This window comes from Chelonia mydas, chromosome 10, assembly GCF_015237465.2.
Source record: "Chelonia mydas isolate rCheMyd1 chromosome 10, rCheMyd1.pri.v2, whole genome shotgun sequence".
In the NCBI taxonomy this organism is placed as follows: domain Eukaryota; kingdom Metazoa; phylum Chordata; order Testudines; family Cheloniidae; genus Chelonia; species Chelonia mydas.
The window spans coordinates 48,704,629-48,725,093 of NC_051250.2; the positions used below are offsets into that span (position 1 = coordinate 48,704,629).

The window sequence follows — 20,465 nt, forward strand, 5'->3', positions numbered from 1 at the left end:
TGTAAGTTCAGAAGGTTGTCTCTTTCACCAACAGAAGTTAGTCCAATACAAAATATTATCTCACCTTTCACTAAATTAAGGATTGTTATCCCTCTTGACCCAAGTGGCTAGCTAAATATTCAGGATCTTATAAATTGCAAGTTGGGAAGAAGAAATTGACGGTGGCATTAGATACCTTTTTGATGCAATCCTGTTTCCCTGAACACAAGAGGAACGAAACAGGAGATAATATCCTTGCTCCAAACCTCTTTTAGCCAGCACCCAGCCCAAAAGGCCCCTCTCTCGTCTGTTCCAGGACTACACATACTGTGCTTGATTAGGCTGTGTTTGACTTTCTGCTCCTTCTCTGGGCTGGTCAATACTACACAAGCTTTGCTGGCATAGCTATGCCAGCAGAGCTCCCTAGTGGAGGTGCAGCATAAACCATCAGAAGAAGTTCTGATGAGATATACACTCCACCTCCCTGAATGATACTAGCTAAGCAGACAGAAGCACTCTTTGTCGTCATAGTTGAGTGTACTCCGTGGGTTTCTGCTGCACAGCTATACCAGCAAAACTTTGTAGTGCAGACTATGGCCATGTCTACACTACCGGCTAAATCAGCACCACTGCAATCAATGCAGTGGTGTCGATTTAGTGGGTCTGGTAAGGGTCGATTTAGTGGGTCTCGCAAACACACTAAGCCAATGGGAGAGCACTCTCCCATCGACATCTGTACTCCACCTCCCTGAGAGGCAGAAGCTATGTCAACAGGAGAGCATCTCCCGCCAACATAGCGCCATGAAGACACCCCTGTAAGTCGATCTAAGTTATGTTGACTTCAGTTATGTAATTTACATAACTGAACTGGCATAACTTGGATTGATTTACAGCATTAGTGTAAACTAGCCCTAAGCCTCTATGGTTGTTTCTGTGCTGTCTTGCGTGTGTCTCTGTCACATGTACCCCTTACCCAAAACAATACCCAGCAAACCACCCTACCCATATAGCTCAAATTCCTGAGTGGCCTTTGTGGCCTTACACCCCATACTCTTCATTGTACTATTATTATGATATGAGTGGAGCATAATTATGATGTATGTTGTGCAAAATGGGTCATGTGAGGTATCATTGAAAAGGTCATGATGTACTGAATATGATTATCCTATTTGTATGTAGGTGGTATTTTTGTATCTGAAGTTATGAATATTGTCTATTGCATCTATTACAAATGTGTTTACACCTGGGGAATGCCCACTAGACAGAATGCAATCAGTCTAGATGGCTAGCTGGGAAGGGCCATTAGGGAGAACAAAAGGTCTTAGAAGATGCTAATCTCCCACAAGGGAACCTTCCTGGGGACACTGAAAACAGCCTCTGAGCCATGGCTGCAGTGGCCCTACAGAGACATGTGACCAAGTCACCTGGTACTGGACTCCATCATAATGCCAGTGTTTTTCCACTGGCTGGGGGTGGAAATCACACTGGGAGACCAAGGGTTCCTGCCATATGCTAAAACTATTTAAGGCAGGGAGTGACATTGTGGTTCGTTCTTCACTGACTCCCCACCCAAGAAAGAAGGCTGCTGGAAACACCTGAGAAACAAAAAGACTGAGTTGGGGGAGAAGAGCTGAACCCAGGCTAGAGGCTAGAGCCTGTGAAAGGAATAACTGGAGTTTTAAGCTGCAAGCAAGTGGAGCTTGCCTTCAAGAATCTCTACAATCTGCTTAAAACAACATTTAGGGTGAGAATTTGCTACACATATCCAATTTCTTTGGTATATTAAGCTTAGTTGGTGTGTGTTTTATTTGCTAGGTAATCTGTTTTGATCTGTTTGCTTTCCTTTATAATCACTTAAAATCTATCTTTATGTAGTTAAATAAACTTGTTTTTTTTTGTCTAAAATCAGTGTGTGTGGAAATCATAATTTGGGGCAGAAAGTTGTGTATATTCCTCTCCACATTGAGGGAGGGGGTGAATTTCATGAGCTTGCGCTGCACAGAATTCTGTCCAGTGCAAGATGGTATAATTTTGGGTTTACCCTCTAGAGGGGGGTGTGCACTTGAGTACTGGGCAGTTCCTCAGCTGAGCCTTCCCATGCAGAGCTGATCTCAGCATCTGTGTGAAGCTGCAGCTGGATATGTCCCAACCTGTATGTGTGCTGGTAAAGTGCATTCGAAAGCCTGAGGGAGGGCTTGGCAGGTATGCACAGCAATACAGAGTAAAGAGATCCCAGGTGAGCTCAGTGCTACCCCAGTTCCAGATGGCACTCTGAGGTGGGGGGGACCCATCACAGCCTTAGGTGTGCCTTTGGTGTGGGCGGTGTCACATGCCTATATTTTGATTTGGAGACTGCTGTTATTTCACAAAGGAGCTTAACTGTTCCCGCTATCTTTAATGAAGGGTAGTGGGTTACACTCACAAGCTTCAAGAAAGTTTAACCCAACCTTTAACAATATGTTTCCCTGACAAAAAATAAAGGGGGAAAGAGGAGAAGGGGACAGCACTGTGATTTGAACAGCAAATGATCCCAAGGATTTAGAACCCAGAATCCTGTTGTAACAGGATGGGCGGGGGGACAAGCTTTTTGGATTTATAATACAGGTAATCCCCAAATGGAAAGCTTTGGGAAAATACTATATGTAGAAACTGTTGGATTCATGCATTGTTGTTTCTAAGACTATTTGTGTAGTAGAACAAAGTTTTTGTTTCTTCAGAGTTCACTTGCTCCTCTCTTCCTCTGCTTGAAATACTAATACTTTAGCAGAGCTATTGTTGGGGGGTGGGGTGGCTTTTGGTGTGAATTCAAGAGGAGAAATGGGCAGGTGAATTTTTTAAAACTATTTTTACAGCAGTCAGAAATAAAATTGATCTCCAAGCTGAAGTGTTCTTCTAAATAGAATGTACTTATCTGTTTTCCGTAAGGTGTGGAAAGCTCAAACTCTTCTAGCCATCTGCTCCCCTCTTCTTTTGTTACTATTTGCGTCCATACAACCACAAAAGTACATGTAACGTTTTACAAAATATTGAGCAAGATACATTCCCTGTCTTCTAAAGATCTCATCATGTAAGAAATAAGAAATGGCACAACAATTGAGGGAGGGTGTGGAGAAACCAGCTGGTGAAAAGAAAAGGGTAGAAAGCGTTTCTGGGAGAAGTAGCTTTTAAGGAGAGATGGAAAGAGATGAGAGAAAGTATTTCATTTGGGGCAGCAACTCAGCAAAGTACTTAACCATATGGCTAAAGTTAAGCACTACAGGGACTTCTGAACACAGGAAGCCATTTGCAGTGCATAACTACCATTCTATTGCTCACAAGTGCGTCAGTTCTTTAAAACAGACACTATTATTCTGTTGTAGATGGTGAACTTAACATGCCAACTACATATGCACATGTCTACATACTGGTTTTTATACACTTTTTTATAATTTTCATAAATTGCTAGCTTAGAACCCCCTTAGAAATTCAGTAGTCCTGGATTTAGCCACGAGCACATCTAGAAGGGACTCAATAACTCCATTCACTGAAGAGTGATAAATCTGTATTAACTGCAGCGGGCAGGCTCTGGCAGGGTTCTGAAGAGCACTTCCAGTCTGGGGTATGTATTGTGGTGATGGAAAAGGGGGAGGGGAGGAAATCTGAATCTTAGGGGAAACTTCAGATTTTTGACACCATTTCTGTAGAATGGTTGCCATGCCAGCTATGGGACAATTCCAGAAAGTGAAAGCTACAGGGAGGCAGGGATGATGTAAAAATACCTGGCAAGCATACAGAAGCAGACCACAAACAGATTCTCTGTGGGCTAAGATGAGTTGGAAGCTCCTGGACTTAAACTGGTGTTCAGGCACTTTTAAAATGTGCACTTCTAACCAGTCACTTGGGAAATAGGTTTAACTTGGCTTTGATTTAAATAAGGCAGCCCTAAAACTATCAGGATCTTGTATTCCACCCTGGGTTAGATTCTCAGCTGGGGAAAATGGGCAGCGTACTGCTGTAACTATGCCAATTTAAACCAGCTGAGGATCTGGCCGCCTAAATTTAATGGGCAAGCAAGAAAAGCATAAGCAGGTCAGAAAGCTAACAGCTATACTTTAAATCCATGGTAGTGTCAAGTGTACTCTTGCAACCGTCATCTCTAGCTCATCACAGACCATCAGAAGTATGTTTCAGATCCCCTCAGTGGTAACACTGCATCTGGGACTGAGATCTGTGAGTGAGTAAAATAAGAAAAATGCACAAACAAATGGTTACAAAGGTCAAAATATTTACCTCACAGGTGCTGATATGTTCCTTCTCCCACTCCATTCTGGCCTTATCCAGCTGTTCTATATACTGCTTGTACATCCTCTCTGTAAATAGAGACGTGAAACAGAAACTTCCCGACTGAGACAAGATAATGCAGGGCCTCACATCTCCTCCTGTTAAGTATGGTGTGACTTTACTTTGGTAAAACATAGCCCTAACCTATATCCTACAGAATATAGTACAGTAGAACCTGGTTAAGTAGAACAATGACTGGGTTAGCTCATGGTATTTTTACCGGAGCGAATGATCTCTCTGACTTGCCACAGGTACACCACAAGCATCTCAACTGGACAATGTGTATGTTGATAGCAACAATGGGCTCTTAGTCTTGAGTGATATTTTAGGATTGCATTGTCCAAAGTGAACAAGGTGCCCAAGGACACAGAAGGACCCACCCAACTGGCAGAGGGAATTTCTTGAGGGCTTGGGGGTGGAATGCTCTATTTCACAGTCCCAGAGTGTATGCAAGTTTACTGTGTTTCTCATAATAAGGATGTGTATACATGGCAGCTGGGAGGTATGACTCCCAGCTTGAGACAAACACGGGAAAGCTCTGCTTGATTTAGCATGCTAAAAATCACACTGTGGCCACGGTGCAACAGGCAGCAGCTCAGGCTATCTGCCCAAGTACAGTCCAACCTGGCTCCTTGGGTATGTACTTGGGCAGCTAGCCCGAGCTGCCACCCATGCCACTTCAGCTACGCTGCTATTTGTAGGCTGAGCTAGCGCACATCCATCTCCTGAACTGGGAATTATACCTCCCTGCTGCAGGGTAGATGTACCCTCCCTGAGTTTGGGCTCATAGCCGGATCCAGAGAACATGGCCGTACCAGCTTGCCCACATGTAAGAGTGCATACCTACGTCTTCCTTGCCCTGGGTTAGGGTGGCGAGGACCCAAACAATGTTAAAGAGCAAACGGAAAAGAAGCCCCAATATTAAAGTGTTTTAAATAAATTGTAGAATACATAAAGGGGATCCCCTAAGTATATGCAGCATCAGATTTATCTTCCTTTAGTGGAATGTAAATTTGGGGTGGGGGTCTAAGGTAGCTGACAGTTGCCTTTAACGGCACTTCCATTAGTTTAGGAGTCTTTAGGAATCTGCACTTCTATATGTGTGGAGTTTTTTTCCCTCTTGATAGCATGCCGTTAAATCAACTGGGTGTTAGACTTTACGTGGGATGGTACCTGCTTCATTTGCTGTGTCTTTGCATTGCTTGGCTTTGTTCTGACTCTGAAATATAAAAAGAAAACATTGAAATTAAGCCCTTTCCATTTTCATATTTTTTTCCTTAGGTCACAATCCCCCTAGTAAAATATTAAGTGTCTGTCCCTGCAAAGAATTGCTACCTAGTTTATTGCTATGAATCATCCCATTGACTTTGCATTATTCAAAACAGGGGCCAGATCCACAGCTCTGTAAATAGTCATTGCTCCATTGACTTCAATATAGCTATGACAGTTTGCACAAGGGGAGGCCCTGGTCCTAGGTACTGCACTTGCAAAGACCCTGCTTTCTTATTTTGTTTTAAAAAACAATGTTTGCAGCGTCTGGCCCCATGTTTTTTCCCACTGATCTAAACCTTCTATAAAAGTTATCTATATACTGCTGTGTAACTTGGAAGTTTTGTAAATAGAAATAAATGGCAATTGAAATTCTTTATCTCCTCAGGTACCATTCAGAGATAAGTAACCAGACTTTTTAAAGGAACACTGTCAAACTTTTACAATATGTTGTGAACGCTAATGTTTCCTGGCTGTTTCCAATAACACATTCATGATTTCAAGGCCAGAAGGGCCCGCTGTGATCATCTAGTCTGACTTCCTGTGTAACACAGGCCAAGAACTTCCCCCCAAAACTTCTTAGAGCAGATCGCTTAGAGAAAAACATCCAATCTTGATTTTAAAATGGCCGGTGATGGAGAATCCACCATGACCCTTGGGAAACCTAAAAGCAAAATAGAAGCTCTTCTCTTACAGCTTTTAAAAATTGTAAATCTGGGCAGGCTATTAATATCCTGGCACTTCCTGGCTTGCCTGGTGATGACAACACAATAATGCCCTGAGCTTGAAGGATGTCTAACATGCTCTCCCATTCAGTCCTTCAGGGTAGTGTTCAGATTACAGATTCTTCTAACCATACTCCTCAAGGCTGCTGGATGGAAAATGCGTAATGTGTTGGGAGCACCGCATCTTCCTTCTTAGTCACTTCCTGTCCTAAACTGTTTGCTGTTGCTCTGCAGAGTTAAACAGCTGATGTGTTCCACCGGGGGGGGGGGGTGGGGGGTGTGTGTGTGGTGTGTGTGTGTGTGTGTGTGTGTATAATCACCCTGAAACTGTTCTGGGTGAAATCCTGACCCCGTTCAAGTCAATGGGAGTTTTGTCATTGACTTCAATGGGGCCAGGATTTCACCCACATAAATAAGATTTGTTACTCATGGAAGATTTTTGGAACCCCATGGGTATAAAATGTATATTTCCGAAATTCATTTTTAGATTGCTCCTCCCCTCTCCCCTGCAAAAAAGATGATTTTGGATCTCTGCTTTCGCTGTGCTGAATTTATGGAGAAAAAGAGAGTTAGTTTATTTTTTTTCTCCATCTGCTTCATTGTAAAATGTTCTCATGAAAGGTTAGTAGGTTGTCAGCTAAACATGTAAGATGATGCAATGAGGGATTGAAATGCCTTGCTTTTCAATGATTTATTTTTAAGTTTGTAAATTTGATGAAACTAAACTACCTACCAGGAGAAAGATTGATAAAGAAAGGGCATTTAATGTAAGGTACTGTACCTACTTTGGTTAACATGGGATCCAAAGGTGGAAAAAGCGGATTAATACGTTTCAGACTTTTTCTTTCATTTTTATGAATAATTTGAGGCTTAAAAAAAACCTATTCAGTTTTGCCTTAGGATTCAGTAAGAAACTGAATTTGCATTCTAATGATAGGCCATACCAATTGCCTCACTAAATCTCTCCGCCTCCCATGCTTTTTAAAAACTCAGGCAACTATTAACTTGTTCCAATTCTATTGATTCCTTTGTGGAGGAAAATTTCCTAGTGAATTTTACAATGTTTATTAGAACAGAGAGCAGCCTCTGAAATGTGCAAACTCTGATGCAAAGTGGATTGTCCAGGAAAACTACAGAGCTCTCTGCTACCATGGCTTAAATAACACAGTGGTCTCATATACCTTTTCTGTTTGCTTTTGGTTGCCGGAAGCACTTATCCTCTCGAAGGCCTGCTCAGCCTCATCCGCATCCTTGCACTTCTGCTCGTAGGTCTTCTTTGACTGCATTAAAATAAATTCAATAGAATGTTTTCTTTTTGGGCTAGATAACTCTTTTTTGGGGGTGGGGTTGGGGAGGGGGCTAGATAACCCAGTCTCTTCTGCAGGCCAGGGGAACAAATCAGGCATTAGGTTAGAACAATTTACATTTTAAAAACTTTTAAAAATTAATTTAAATTTTAAAATTGAATAGGCAACAATTTTAAATGGATATAAGAATGGCCATACTGGGTCAGACCAAAGGTCCAGGTGCCCCAGAGGGAATGAACAGAACAGGTAATCATCAAGTGATCCATTCCCTGTCGCTCATTCCCAGCTTCTGGCAAACAGAGGCTAGGGACACCATCCCTGCCCATCCTGGCTAATAGCCATTGATGGACCTATCCGCCATGAATTTATCTAGTTCTTTTTTGAACCCTGTTATAGTCTTGGCCTTCACAACATCCTCTGGCAAAGAGTTCCACAGACTGACTGTGTTGTGTGAAGAAATACTTCCTTTTGTTTGTTTTAAACCTGCTGCCTATTAATTTCATTTGGTGACCCCTGGTTCTTGTATTATGAGGAGGAGTAAATAACACTTCCTTATTTACTTTCTCCACACTAATCATGATTTTATAGACCTCAGTCATAGCTCCCCTTAGTCGTCTCTTGTCCAAGCTCGAAAGTCCCAGTCTTATTAATCTCTCCTCTTACGGAAGCCATTCCAGACCCCTGATCATTTTTGTTGCCCACCTAATCACAGATGGACATAAAACAGAGAAGAAAAAGCAACCTGGATGCTGACATATCAAATTAGCAGCACACCAAGCAACCCTCTCCAGCATCCCCACATGTGGTACTGTCACTAGTCACTGTAATTATTTATTTTATGACAGGATGCCTTGATGCCCTATTGACCAGAGCACTGTACAGCCACATAGCTCTTCAGGGCAGGGATTGTTTCTCATTAAATGTCTAAATACTAGAGCTAGATGGGAACTAGATTTTTCATTTCTTGGGAAATTCTGCAATTTTGGGGGGGAGAGTTCCATTCCAAAATGGAAAAAGACAAAAAAAAATTTAAATTTCGGGCAAAATAATATTCAGGGGGAGGGAGAATATTGTTTTGGGTTGATAGAAATGTTTCTTTTTGATCAAATTGGAACATTTTATTGTAAATTTAATTTTTTTAAATACTTTAAAATAAATTAAATTTCTAAATGAAACACTGGAACACACCATTCCAAAGCTATCAAAAGGACACGCTTAAAAAAAAGGCATTTTGATAAGGTCAAAGTTTCATTTAAACTATAAAGCTTCATTTTTGAAGAATCAGCATTTTCCAACACAAAAACATTCCATCTGAAAACTTCCAGTCAGCACTACTGAACACACAAAACAGACGAAGAGTAGGAGGGGAAATGACTTGCCCTAAGCCCACACCAGGTGAGTGTTAGAACCAGAATCCAGGTCTCCTGAGTCCCAGTGGCCAGTGCCCTATCCAGTAGACCACACTGCCTCTCAGGCATTCCACAGGGTTGACCATGACCAGCTTAACACATTTTTAAACATGACTTGCCCTGTCCACATTAGGTGCAAAGTCTTGTTTAAAATGGTTGGTGGTTATTTGCCTTACAGTAGCATCTAGGTGCCCTACTCACAGAGCAGGACTCCATTGTGCTAGGTGCTGTACAAACACAAAACAAAAAGGCAGTTCTTCCTCCTGCCCCCCAGGACCTTACAATTTAGGTAACAAGAAACACCAGGTGGGTATAACAAACATGCGGAAGCCTAACAAAACAATACTAGTCAGCATGGTAGGCAGTGGCCTCAAAACACTAGCTGCCTGTCTGTCATCAAGTTTTTTGTGGCATCATGGAAAAGGAGAGTTGTAAGAAGGGATTTGAAGGAGAATAAGGAGTTAATTCTATGGATTTGACAAGGAGCACCTCCCATGGATAGAGGCAGCATGGGAGAAAGTACAAAGGTGCGTGATCTGAAAACTGAACAAGTGGGTGATGGCAGCTGGCATCATTATCAGAGTGGAGGTTAAAACATGACCATTTTTCTAGTTCTAGACATGGCACTACTTAATCAACAGAGCTGCTCTCCGTGTTTATCTGAGTTATAGATGCCAACCTCAGCCACAAAAATAGGTTTTCCCTGCTTTTCACTCTAGTTAGCCCTCCAAAGTTAACAACTCCAGCAGAGGGTGCTAAATTCCATTGTTGCCCATGCATCATCATCATCATCGTTGCCATCTAAGTTCAACAGCTGAGCCAAATTCTCCAATCATTTATACCACTGGAGTTGCACAAGTGATCCTCAGGTCGCATCTGGCGATCATTGATGGTGATGATGCATGAGACTGTAGGAATTCACTTGACTTTCATATCCCCAGGCTGAATGGCAGAAAAAAAAATCTTAGCCTGTAAGCTGTTGAAAACAGAAATAGGGCTGGCACTAACTCAAAATTAACCCTCAAGGTGCTGTAAGAGACCTTTAACTGAGCGTGGCAGGGAAAACATGCTTCCGTGTGTTAACGTCATGGGTTGGAAACACATACTCTTTTTACTTTATTTCATCATGTTCTTGACATCCCTTTAAGATATTGTCTGCGATGAAAATTTCACCCTCCCACTGTTGGTGAATTGTCCACCATTTGCCACTGGATGAATGTATTATTAAATCACAAAACTTACCTCCATTGTTTTCTTATAAAGGGACACCTTGCTCTTTTGCGCACGTTCCATTGCAATCTCGTACTGTAAGAAACACACAGGACAAAGCATTTCTCCTTTTAGTGGCAAAACTAGAAGAGCAATGGTTGCACCATTTCTAAGAACCACGTTCCTGTGCGGAAAATGCCTTGACATTGCTTTTGTAACTGACGCCCTTCTAAATAACACAGAGGGCAACAGTGCAAAGCTAGGAAAAATTAATCCAAGACAATTTTGCTTCAGTGGCTTCCATTAATAGCCAAGAGGATGTGTCTTCGTTCTCTCTCCTTATCTTAAGAAGCTTAAATAGCATAACACCCAGTCACGCTGTACATAAGCTTTGCCAGCCGAGTTCTGTGTAACAGCACAAGCCCTGGGATAGGATCTTGTGCTGCTGTTGTGTTTGTGCAGTGCCCCACCTTGCTGAGTAAGGACTTCTATCCATTCCAAATATGAGCAGATCCTCTGTGATTAATAACAGATCCCTTTACCTCTGTCAAGTGATTATATTCTACCTAATTTCCATGGGCATCAGCAGGTTAGCTTGAAAGGGCATTGGCCCAGCCTCCTCTTCAATTTGACGTGGTTTGAAATACCCAGCTCCAAGCTTAAAAACGAGAGCCTTTCCTATTCAGCAGCCAGACATGACTCTGATCCCATGACACAGTTTTTTTAACAGCGCTTGATCTGAACACAGCTGGCTTTGTTTCAGATTATGAAAATTCAATATGTGTAATGCTTCTCTCCCTACATCCTTGGCTGATCACCAGAGATCCTAGTTTTCCATGATAAAAAAATCCCAAAATTCTCTGATTTAAAAAAAAAACCCACCATAAAAATACACATTTTTCTGCGCTTAAAATGAAATGCTGAACTTTAGTTTCCCTAGCCACAATATATACGAGTATCAGCTGAACACAGTGCTTTATTGATATACAGTAGAAACCCGTTTATCTGAGCCTCCATTATCCGGTTCTCCACGTTAACGGAACCACCAGCTGCCCAGGGCTGACAGCGACAGAGCTCGGGCAGTCAGCTTCAGATGGCTGGGGATCTGGCCATCAGCACTGCGTGAGGCTAACTGCCCAAGCCTCCCCTCCCCCATCTTAAAATAAGGGATAGAAAGCTCTTTGTAAATTCTCCTGATTATCCCAATTTTTGATTATCTGATCTGGCCCCAGTCCCAGTTAATCAGATAAATGGGGTTCCACTGTAAATTTGAGGCACATTCAAAAATCAACAACAAGAGGGGGAGATTGCACGCACTCAGTAAGTGACGCTGGTACTTTTAGTAAAATGTAGTTAATTGTTAATATGTTTTTATTTTTTCACAAAATTTAAAAACTATAACGATGCTCTGTAAAAATGCAAATTCTGCGTTTTTCCGTGGGAAACAGATTTCTAGGGTCCCTGCTGATTACTGCTGTGTTTAATCCCTTTTTTTAACTTTGGCTAAGAGGGCTGCTTCTATAACATCCTGCCGGAGCACTAAAATGTACCACAAATGAAGTAGTTGCACAGAGTTTGAGCCTTGTGTTGAACTCAATGCCTAGATCATCTCATCTGTGATGTTGGGGAAATGCTGGGAATCAGGGTTTCTTCCCTGGAGAAGATGGTGGGGAGAGGGGCATGGACGGTGGGTGTCGAAGGCCGGGGAAGGCTGAGCCTCTCCAAACAGTCTTGCATGGCCCTGCCCATGCTCCATCCCCAGGGCCCTTCCTGCTTCCCGGCACTGTGCTGTGGGGGGCTCTTTCCCCTGTGGCCGGAGCTAATGGGGGCTAGCCTGTGCTCCAGGGCTGGGAGGAGGGGTGCTGGTGGCCGTGTAGGGGGGACCCTCTGGGCTTCAGCAGGCCGGGTGGGGCCTCTGGCAGAAGGGGCGGGCCATGCTGGAGGCTAGTCTCCCCAAGCCCAGGGTTCACCCACTGCCCATGGGGAGGGGAGTCTAATTCTGCAGTCTTTAGACCTTATTCAAGCAAATCTCCCCCTGGTGCCAACAGAAGTGTTGCCTGAGTAAGGGCCAAATGGTGCAGTCCAGAATGCTGCTGTTGCAGAGCTAGCACAATGCACAAAGACACACACTGCTGTGTTTTGGGAGCTCACTGGAAATGCTGGCACGGTTTGCTCTAGTGCTACTTTCTCGGCAGCCAGCCACATGGGTGACTGAAAGAAAAACCTGCAACAGACATAGAGAATCCAGAAGAGGTCTTTACCTTGCTCCCAACTCCCAGTAAAGGTTTCTCTTGAAGCCTTCAAATGTAGAACTATTGCAAGAAGATACAGCCCCTGTTTCCATGCAGCTCTCCAAGTAGTAAATGGGATGGTAGAGGAGATAAATACTGATTCAAATATGAAACAGACATGGAATTGTCTCTAAATTGAATGTGCTTCATGAAGCAGCTGCGGAGCTTGAAAATCAGACAACAGCACTGTCAGAAACAGGATTGTTTTTACCCACCCTGAAATTCTGGAGTGTTTCATTGGCTGGGTTCCCATCTGTCTTGTGCTATTGAGATGGTGAGGCTGGTGCACTTGGAACTACCTGGATCTGTCCTGTTTTGTTTTAAAGGGGCATGGGATGTGGAAATTTTGCATGGCTGTCAAAAATCATCATTGTTTTAGGTGGCAAGTAGCCAAGCCCTTTATTTATTCCCAGATAGAACCAGAGAGGGTGTAAAACTTAACATTGTCACTCGATTAGCAGATACCTTGTTCAAAGGATGCTGAATTTGAGAGGATCAAATGGAATGATAGCTGGTTTGAACATACTTGTTTTTTTTAATACAACACCTCTGGTGAATACTAGATTAATATAATTTATCTCGGGGATTTCCAACACCCTCATCATCTTATTACTTAGGCTTCAAGTTCAACACAATGCACAAACCTTTGTTACCGCTTCAATTTCAGTGTATTGCGATGCTCTTACAGGATATTTACTGAAGCAACTTGCTTAGCAAGAATTTTGAAAAGGGATGAAATACTTACAGGAATAAGAAAAGCATCTGCAGTTACATTAGCTAGAAAGTGAAAGTGACAAGGGCTCTGAGTCTTCATAGTTCAGAGCATTATCTTATCACCAGCCGGGATCACAGAGAGACAGAGAGATTCCCCCCAGGATCAAGTTAGCTAGGAGCTTGGAGGAAGGAGGGCAATTGTGGTGCTCTGAACCATCCATAGCACACTGCTGGAGACAACCTATCAGAATAAATGGGCCATTGGTCTGACAATTCTTATCTTTCCTCACCTTTTTTCGTTGCTCCTTCTGTCTTTCTCTGAACTCCTCTATTCCTTTCAGTTCATCCTTCAGCATCAATGCCAGTTGGATATGGGAGTTTCCAACATTTTCAATTTCTAAGGCAGATGAGAATTTATAGACAGTCAATGAAAAGGCCTCTAATAAAGACAAAGTCGGGTTTTTCAGCAGGTATTTACTGGGAGGTGGCATGAATGTATTACTTACATGCACCTGGCAGTCTCAGAAACTTAAGGAGGGCTTTTTTTATTCAGATCATTGTATTATCTCATTAATTAAAGGAGGATAGGACTCATCCCAATCCCCTTGATGTCTGCAACATACATGTGGCCAGAACTGCTGCTGTTTGTGACATGCCAAGATTATGCATGGCAGGAGAATGTAAATAGAAATACTTTTATCTGGCCCCCTTTCACATCTTCATATTCCCACCACGCACCTCCAAACTTCCCCCTTTCTTTTTAAGGGCTCTCTCTCTTCCCCCTCCATGCCTACTTTTAGACCTCCCTATTGACCCCAGGTTTCTTATCCACATTGTGATCACCTTCCCGCCCATCACGCTTCTTGACACCAGTCTCTCTTGTCAGCCACTTCCCAATTACAGTCAGGCTTGTCCCAGCACTACCATCCAATGAGGGAGGCTGAAAATGGGCAGGGTTCAGTAAAGATAGAAAATATCTTACTCTTGAGTCTAAATTTTAAAATGTCTGGCCAAGATTTTCAAAAGTACTTAGTGATTTTGGGGTGCCCAACTTTGAGATGCCTTGAAAAGGGCCTGTTTTTCAGAAAGTGCTGAGCAACCATCTCTCTGAAAATCAGGCCCCTTCAAACCAGGAATGATCTTAAATCTCTAGCCACATTTGAAAATCTTGACCTCTTTATCTAAACTGTAGGCAGTGTGTGCAACTGCACCGCCCCATTGTATACTAGGTAACTATGCTATTACATCTTAGGAGTGTAAACATTTTAGCATTTAGCCCTTGGTGCACAAGAGAATGCATATCCCGCTGTCTTGATGAGCCTGGGGCTTAGATGAGGGTTAGTCATCTGTGACTCAAACCAGATAAGATTGAGCAAGTACTGGGGAAGAAGCCCAAAAAGTTGGCAAAAATTCCATTATTACCCCTAACTAGGGAAGCGTGGCCACTGTCTGTAGCACAGATGGACAATCTGGGTGTGTTAGACCCTGGGGCATCCCTGAATGTCCAGGTTGTGACCATGGCGAAGAGTAATTTCTGCCGACTGTGCTGGTGAGATGGGTGTGCTTTTGCTTACTGTCATTTATCTGGGGGGATTTGAAGCACCTTACAACTGTAGGGGTGTATGACAGCCCCCATTTTACAGATGAGTGAACTGAGGCATAGAAAACTAAACATCCTGATTGCCGGAGATGCTGCCTTAAATAATTTGGCCATGGTCACACAGAAAATTAATCTGCTAGGCGTCACTCATTGGCCAGCTGGTCCTTTTTGATTTTGTTTCAGCCATGTGTGGTTAACTCATTGGTGCGGGGTTGGGATCCTGTTACCAAAAAGAGGAGGAAATCCCTTTCCTTATTAAGGATTGGGCTGGGAGGGGAAGCATAGTTCCCAGTGCAGAGACCTGAGGATCTAAACTGGAGACAGTTTTAAGGCTCTTTGGTTTCTTAGGAACTCAGGAGGAAGGAGGGTTAGCAAAGGCACTGGGATGGCAGCTTGGCTGTTCCTCTGCTAGTGGATTATAGTGTGTACAGTGAATGCTATTGGGGAAAGGGCATTTGGATTAAACATGGAGCTATTGAGGAGGACTGTGACCCCTGTGGATTAGAGTTGCAAAGAGTGTAAATAATGGGCAGTAAAACACTTGGAATAGAAAATCTGTCTTCTTCAGTGATGGGTTGGCCCCAGGACAAATCAGCCATCAATGAAAGGATTCCAACAGGGATGGGAAGAAGGATACAAACTTACGTTGCTTTAGGACTTCAAATGCTGCCTTCAGAGTGCTGAGAAAACAAACACATACTTATTGGTATAGTGTCCTAATGACAGACTGTGAATCTAAAAAAAAAATTCCACTACCAGACTTTTACCCTCCAAGAAACACAAAAATAAATAAAACCTTTAATAGCCCAATCCAAAACAAATTGACCATGCAAATGGGAGACAGATTACATTTATAGGTATCATTAGGCCATGCAATCAAACGTTTCTTGAAGCAGGAAATTAAAGACTTCCGAACTCCTGGTGCACTGGACTGTTTAACCCCTCAGTATTAGTTATTACACGTGTTAATATAAACTTGTCTGTACCAATGTCTTGATGAGAACATAAATACAGGGAAATACAAATGACCAATATAACTGATGTTTGGACTAGTAGTCGAAAAGGGGAGATCTCTGAGGACAGAGATAGGTAAGACCTCTGTAGTCAGAGATCAGTGCTGTACCAGTATATCTTGTATTTTTCCTCCTTAATAATCCTCACAGCAGGAGCAATGCATTGGCTGTGTAACATTACCTCCCTCCTGCACTTCTGTAGCACCCCCTTGTGGTACTGTCTCCAAATTCTGTAAAGAAACCAAATTAAGACCAATGGTTTTCAGAGCCATGCACTCTAGGGGTCTGAAACGATGGACCACAGTGGCTTTTCACAGTTACACAGTGCAGTATGAATAAGCTCTGCCACCAGACGGAGCCCTCAGCACCAGGCCATGAAATACAGGTGAGACTAGCAAGACAAAACGTTACACTGGTCAGTATGAGAAGTCAGATGGAGCTGGATCAAAGTAAAAGATGGGGTCTTATAATGGTGTTTCACAGGGGGCTGGTAAAGGGCAGTAGTATATTGTCTGTTGTTGTGCTGGGTTGAGTAAATGATAATCAGTCAGGCAGATGAACAGGGAACAAGCTGCAAACGTTTTAATGAAGCAGCAGAAAGAACAGCAAAGAGGTAGAGGAGTAATTCAGAGAGAGATGCCAAAAACCCCACTTTCCCATTCTGTTGCAGCATTGCTGCTCCAATTGCACACAGTTCTGAAGAGCCTGGGCATCAGTGGGTTTACTGGGGGCTGTACTGTGAATTGAGAAGGTAATCTTTCCGGGGCACCGACTGTGCGACCTCCCAAAGGTCTGTACAGGGGCTTGATAAAGAGAGAGCCTGATATGGCTCATGAGAGGGGAAGGAATATTCAGCCAAGTCCGTGAGTGGCACTTCTGAAATACTCAATGGCTAAAGGCATAAAGTTTGGCCACGCATGGAGTGGGGAGGGATGTGTGTCCCTGCCAACCCCTGGGGGACAGAGATCTGTGAGGAAATTATGTGCATCCTGGGCCACCCGAGGAGGCCAGAGACACACATACTGGAGCCCACGTTCTCTGTGGTACTTTGGGCGAGGTGCAGCCTCCTGATGGCAGCCTGGCTTCCAAAGGAGCGGGCCTGCAGGCACCTGGCTCAAAACCCACACTTTGTACCCTGTCTGGTGCAGCCTCCTGCCCTCTCCAATACTGATGCTTCCTGGGGGAATTCCAGAGGCTATTCCTTTGGCTGAGACTTGGAGCTGTGTTTAAAAACATTCTAGGCATGGCCTTCCCATCAGTTTTAACGACAAAGCAAATCCCTGGCTTCTGCCTTGCTGTACTCTGGTTTCATGGCAAAAACGGCACCGGCACCACCACCACCACCACATGCAATCTTGGCAGAGCTGGTGCTGAACTAGCCAAGTGGTAGCCCTCATCCTTTCATGTCAGCATCTCCAGTGTCTTTAGCATTGATCTCTTTGAACATGTAATCCAGCCCTGGAGCAGAGGAGTTGCCATTTTCAGTCCTTGGGTGGACTGTACTTGTTAAGCACCATTTGAAGGTAGCTATCGCCACCAGGACAACAATTAGGTTTACTTCATCACATATACCTTCATTCTGCTCTTGGATGCATGCATGCAGCTCTCATTGACTTCAGTAGAGCACAGATCCGAGGGCAGAAACTTGGCCTGCTATTGGAGAATTTCCCTTAGTACAATCTGCCTGTGCTACTGGACCTGATGCTGTCACCTTTAAAGATGTGCAGCCTCCCCATTCTTCGTGGCACATGCTTAGCCAGAAGGGCAAGAAGTATGGTCTATGTACCTTATGCCCTTCCAGATGGGCCTGTTTAGGGTTTAAATTGGACATAAAGCAGCAAAGAGAAATAGGACCCTTTTTCAGGTCTTGAAGCACCTTGTGGACTCTTAGGGGAGAAATATAAAGGGAAATGGACACCATCATGCAGGCCCCAAAGAACATCACGAAAACCGGGAGTCTTGATTCAAAATTTGCTAGCACGGCTACCTGTAAAATGTGTGACCAAAAAGCCTTTCAGCCAAAAATGATCAATATACGTCTTATTTTCAGACTGTTTCAGCTTTTTGTGTATAAACCAACAAAATATTTTCCCTGAAATGAGTTATGAATAACTGATGGCGCTAAACAAAAAAATTATTTAAAGGCTTGAGTTGGTGCTCTTAAAATCCTCTGCTGTAAAAGCGGGCTCCAAGCCGGCCTGTAAAAGCCTGTGAATCTCCTTGGATCACTAGGATATAGCATAAAAGATTGAATGTCTTTTAAGATATGCTTCTTTGTTGTTCTGAAGGTGCCCTTGCATTTCATTTTATCCCTGTGTTCCCAAACCTGTATAACTTGGCTGGTGTAAACTTTTGATGCAAACTTAAACTTGGAGCATAAGGTCTCAGAAATGAAGGAGTCTTTTTAACCAAATTTGAAATCAAATAAGCCACCCGCTGTACTAAATTTATTATCCATTTTTGTTCTAGATGACATGATTGGGATTTTTTAAAAAAGTAAATACAATACATATTGGCCCTTGCTTTTGTATATATCTTATAGTGAGGGTCGGGCACTTTATTAGATACCTCATCAGAGTAACATACAAATATTGAAATAAAAAACAAACCCAGGTCATGTACTGCTTGCACAGCATGTTGATCTATCATTTCCAGAGTTTTTTTTCCTTGAGCCTGAGGTGTCAGTTTCTGCCAGATGTAGTTAAATTGCCATATTGGATACTGAAGAAAGATACATTCTCAATACAAGGGGGAAAGGAGTTTACTCTCTTTAGTTTTGAAGTGGTCTATGCTATCAGAGTGGTTTATGAAAGGAAGCCAGATGTTGTGATTTACTTTCTTCTACGGGCCCTTTGAGTGGAGGAGGGTTAGTCTGTCTTCCAGTAGGCTGTAATAATGCCCCTGGCTACAAGCAGGTGGGAGTAATTGAATCTAACCTTTTTGGTGGGGTTTGGGGGAATAGACATGCACATAAACATTGTAAACAGATAGGAGGGAGAATAGGCAGGTCAAATTTTAGGCCTAAGAACCTTCAAATATCTCTTTAATCACTTGAGTGCTCCACAATATACCAGGTACAGCCCCATGTATCAGCTATGTATCACCTTCCGAAGCTCTGACATATGGATGGAACATCTCATTCCAGTACACCAGGGTATAGCTGTGTGGGTGAAGGAAAGTATCCCATTTGGTAGAGATGTATGTGTGAGATGCTTGTAACTTAATTTTGCTAGTACGCTTGAATGAATGGTAACTAAATAAAGCATCTCATTTCAGAGTCCCTCTCTATGTGGGTGTGATTTCCTATTGAGATTTGTAATGTTTTTGTTCTGATCTCTGTGGGTGTGGGGATGCCTCAGTTTTAGGCCATTTGAACAAAATTCATTGTCCCCACACTCACGTTTTTAAGGAGGGGAGGAGGAAGTACCACTATTTCAAGTCAGGAGGGTTGTTAAACTAAGTTACAGGCAAAGTATCAGCCTTCACCTTGAACCTCCCCACAGCAAGCCCGCTTGCTAGCATCCTTGTGAAATGTCTATAGAAATGTATTGTGTGTAATTAAAGCCTTGCACTTAGTAAAGCATGGATTTAAAGACCCAGTTTTCATATGAAACTTTGGCAGAGAAATGAAGGACCTGTACTTGGGGTTAGAGTCAAGGGAGCTGTGGCAGATGGAGCAATAACCAAGCACCAACTTCTGGTGATTTTTGCCATCTAGTGGCTGAAACCTTTTCCTGTTAACCAGGCTACAGACATGTACTAGAGATTTCATTCCTTGCAGTATTTTTAAGACTTTTAAAAAATTCAGCACACTGTTGAAAGAAGTAAGTGTTTCCTGAAATATTTTGAAATGAGCATTGAAACAGGAGCATTGCTTTTCCTGGGTACTTGCTCAGGAAGCAATCACCATATGCGTTTCTTTCCTAAATGAGCTTATACCTTGTGTGGAAATATGAAGATGCGGGATATGGACTTTCACTATAATTTATAATAATACCTGGCTCTTATATAGTGCTTGTCATCAAAGCGCTTTACAAAGAAATGAAGTGACTTGCCCACGGTCACACAGCAGATCAGCGGCTGAACCAGGAATAGAACCTAGGTCTCCTGAGTCCCACTCCAGTATTTTATACACTAAACAACACTGCTTCCCCTTGTAGCTTTCTTGATGGTATAGACATTGCAGGGATTGATCACTTGAAAACTGACCCTGGTTTTCTTCCATCAGGGCCTGTTCTCTTTGCTGTCCCCACTCTCAAGGGTGGCCCTTGTTTGGTAACTAATTTCCCATGGACCACATGGAACTGCTGAGAAGAATTGGATCAGATTATAAATCTGTTTTCAAGCACTGATCATGCAAAGTGTCCATTGATCAGAAGTAGGATTTTGTACTGGGATGTGGGATGGCGATCCTTAAAACTAAGCTCTGTCCCTTATTTTTCATATAGATGTCCTTTGTTTCCTTGAAGGTCAGGTGGCTGCTCTGCAGCCCTTCTACTCTCGTCCTTTTGCCTTATCTGCTGTTAAGCAGAGAGAGAGAGAATGCTTTATAGACCCAGCCTGCACTAGCAAAAGTGCAGCTGCACCAGCGCTAGCAGCAATGTGCTTTCGAGGGGACTCAGGATGCTT

General features: G+C 43.0%; 1 protein-coding gene across 1 annotated transcript in view; it reads right to left on the reverse strand.

Moving 5' to 3' along the window:
* PSTPIP1 (proline-serine-threonine phosphatase interacting protein 1) overlaps positions 1-20,465 on the reverse strand; it is a 97,500-nt gene that overhangs the window by 25,793 nt on the left and 51,242 nt on the right. Inside the window, exons 4-9 of the mRNA XM_027830543.3 lie at positions 15,469-15,503; positions 13,514-13,620; positions 10,252-10,314; positions 7,475-7,573; positions 5,473-5,518; positions 4,249-4,328 (exon numbers count right to left, since the gene is read on the reverse strand). Of these exons, the coding sequence (XP_027686344.1) occupies positions 4,249-4,328; positions 5,473-5,518; positions 7,475-7,573; positions 10,252-10,314; positions 13,514-13,620; positions 15,469-15,503 (430 nt within the window). The remainder of the gene's footprint in view (positions 1-4,248; positions 4,329-5,472; positions 5,519-7,474; positions 7,574-10,251; positions 10,315-13,513; positions 13,621-15,468; positions 15,504-20,465) is intronic.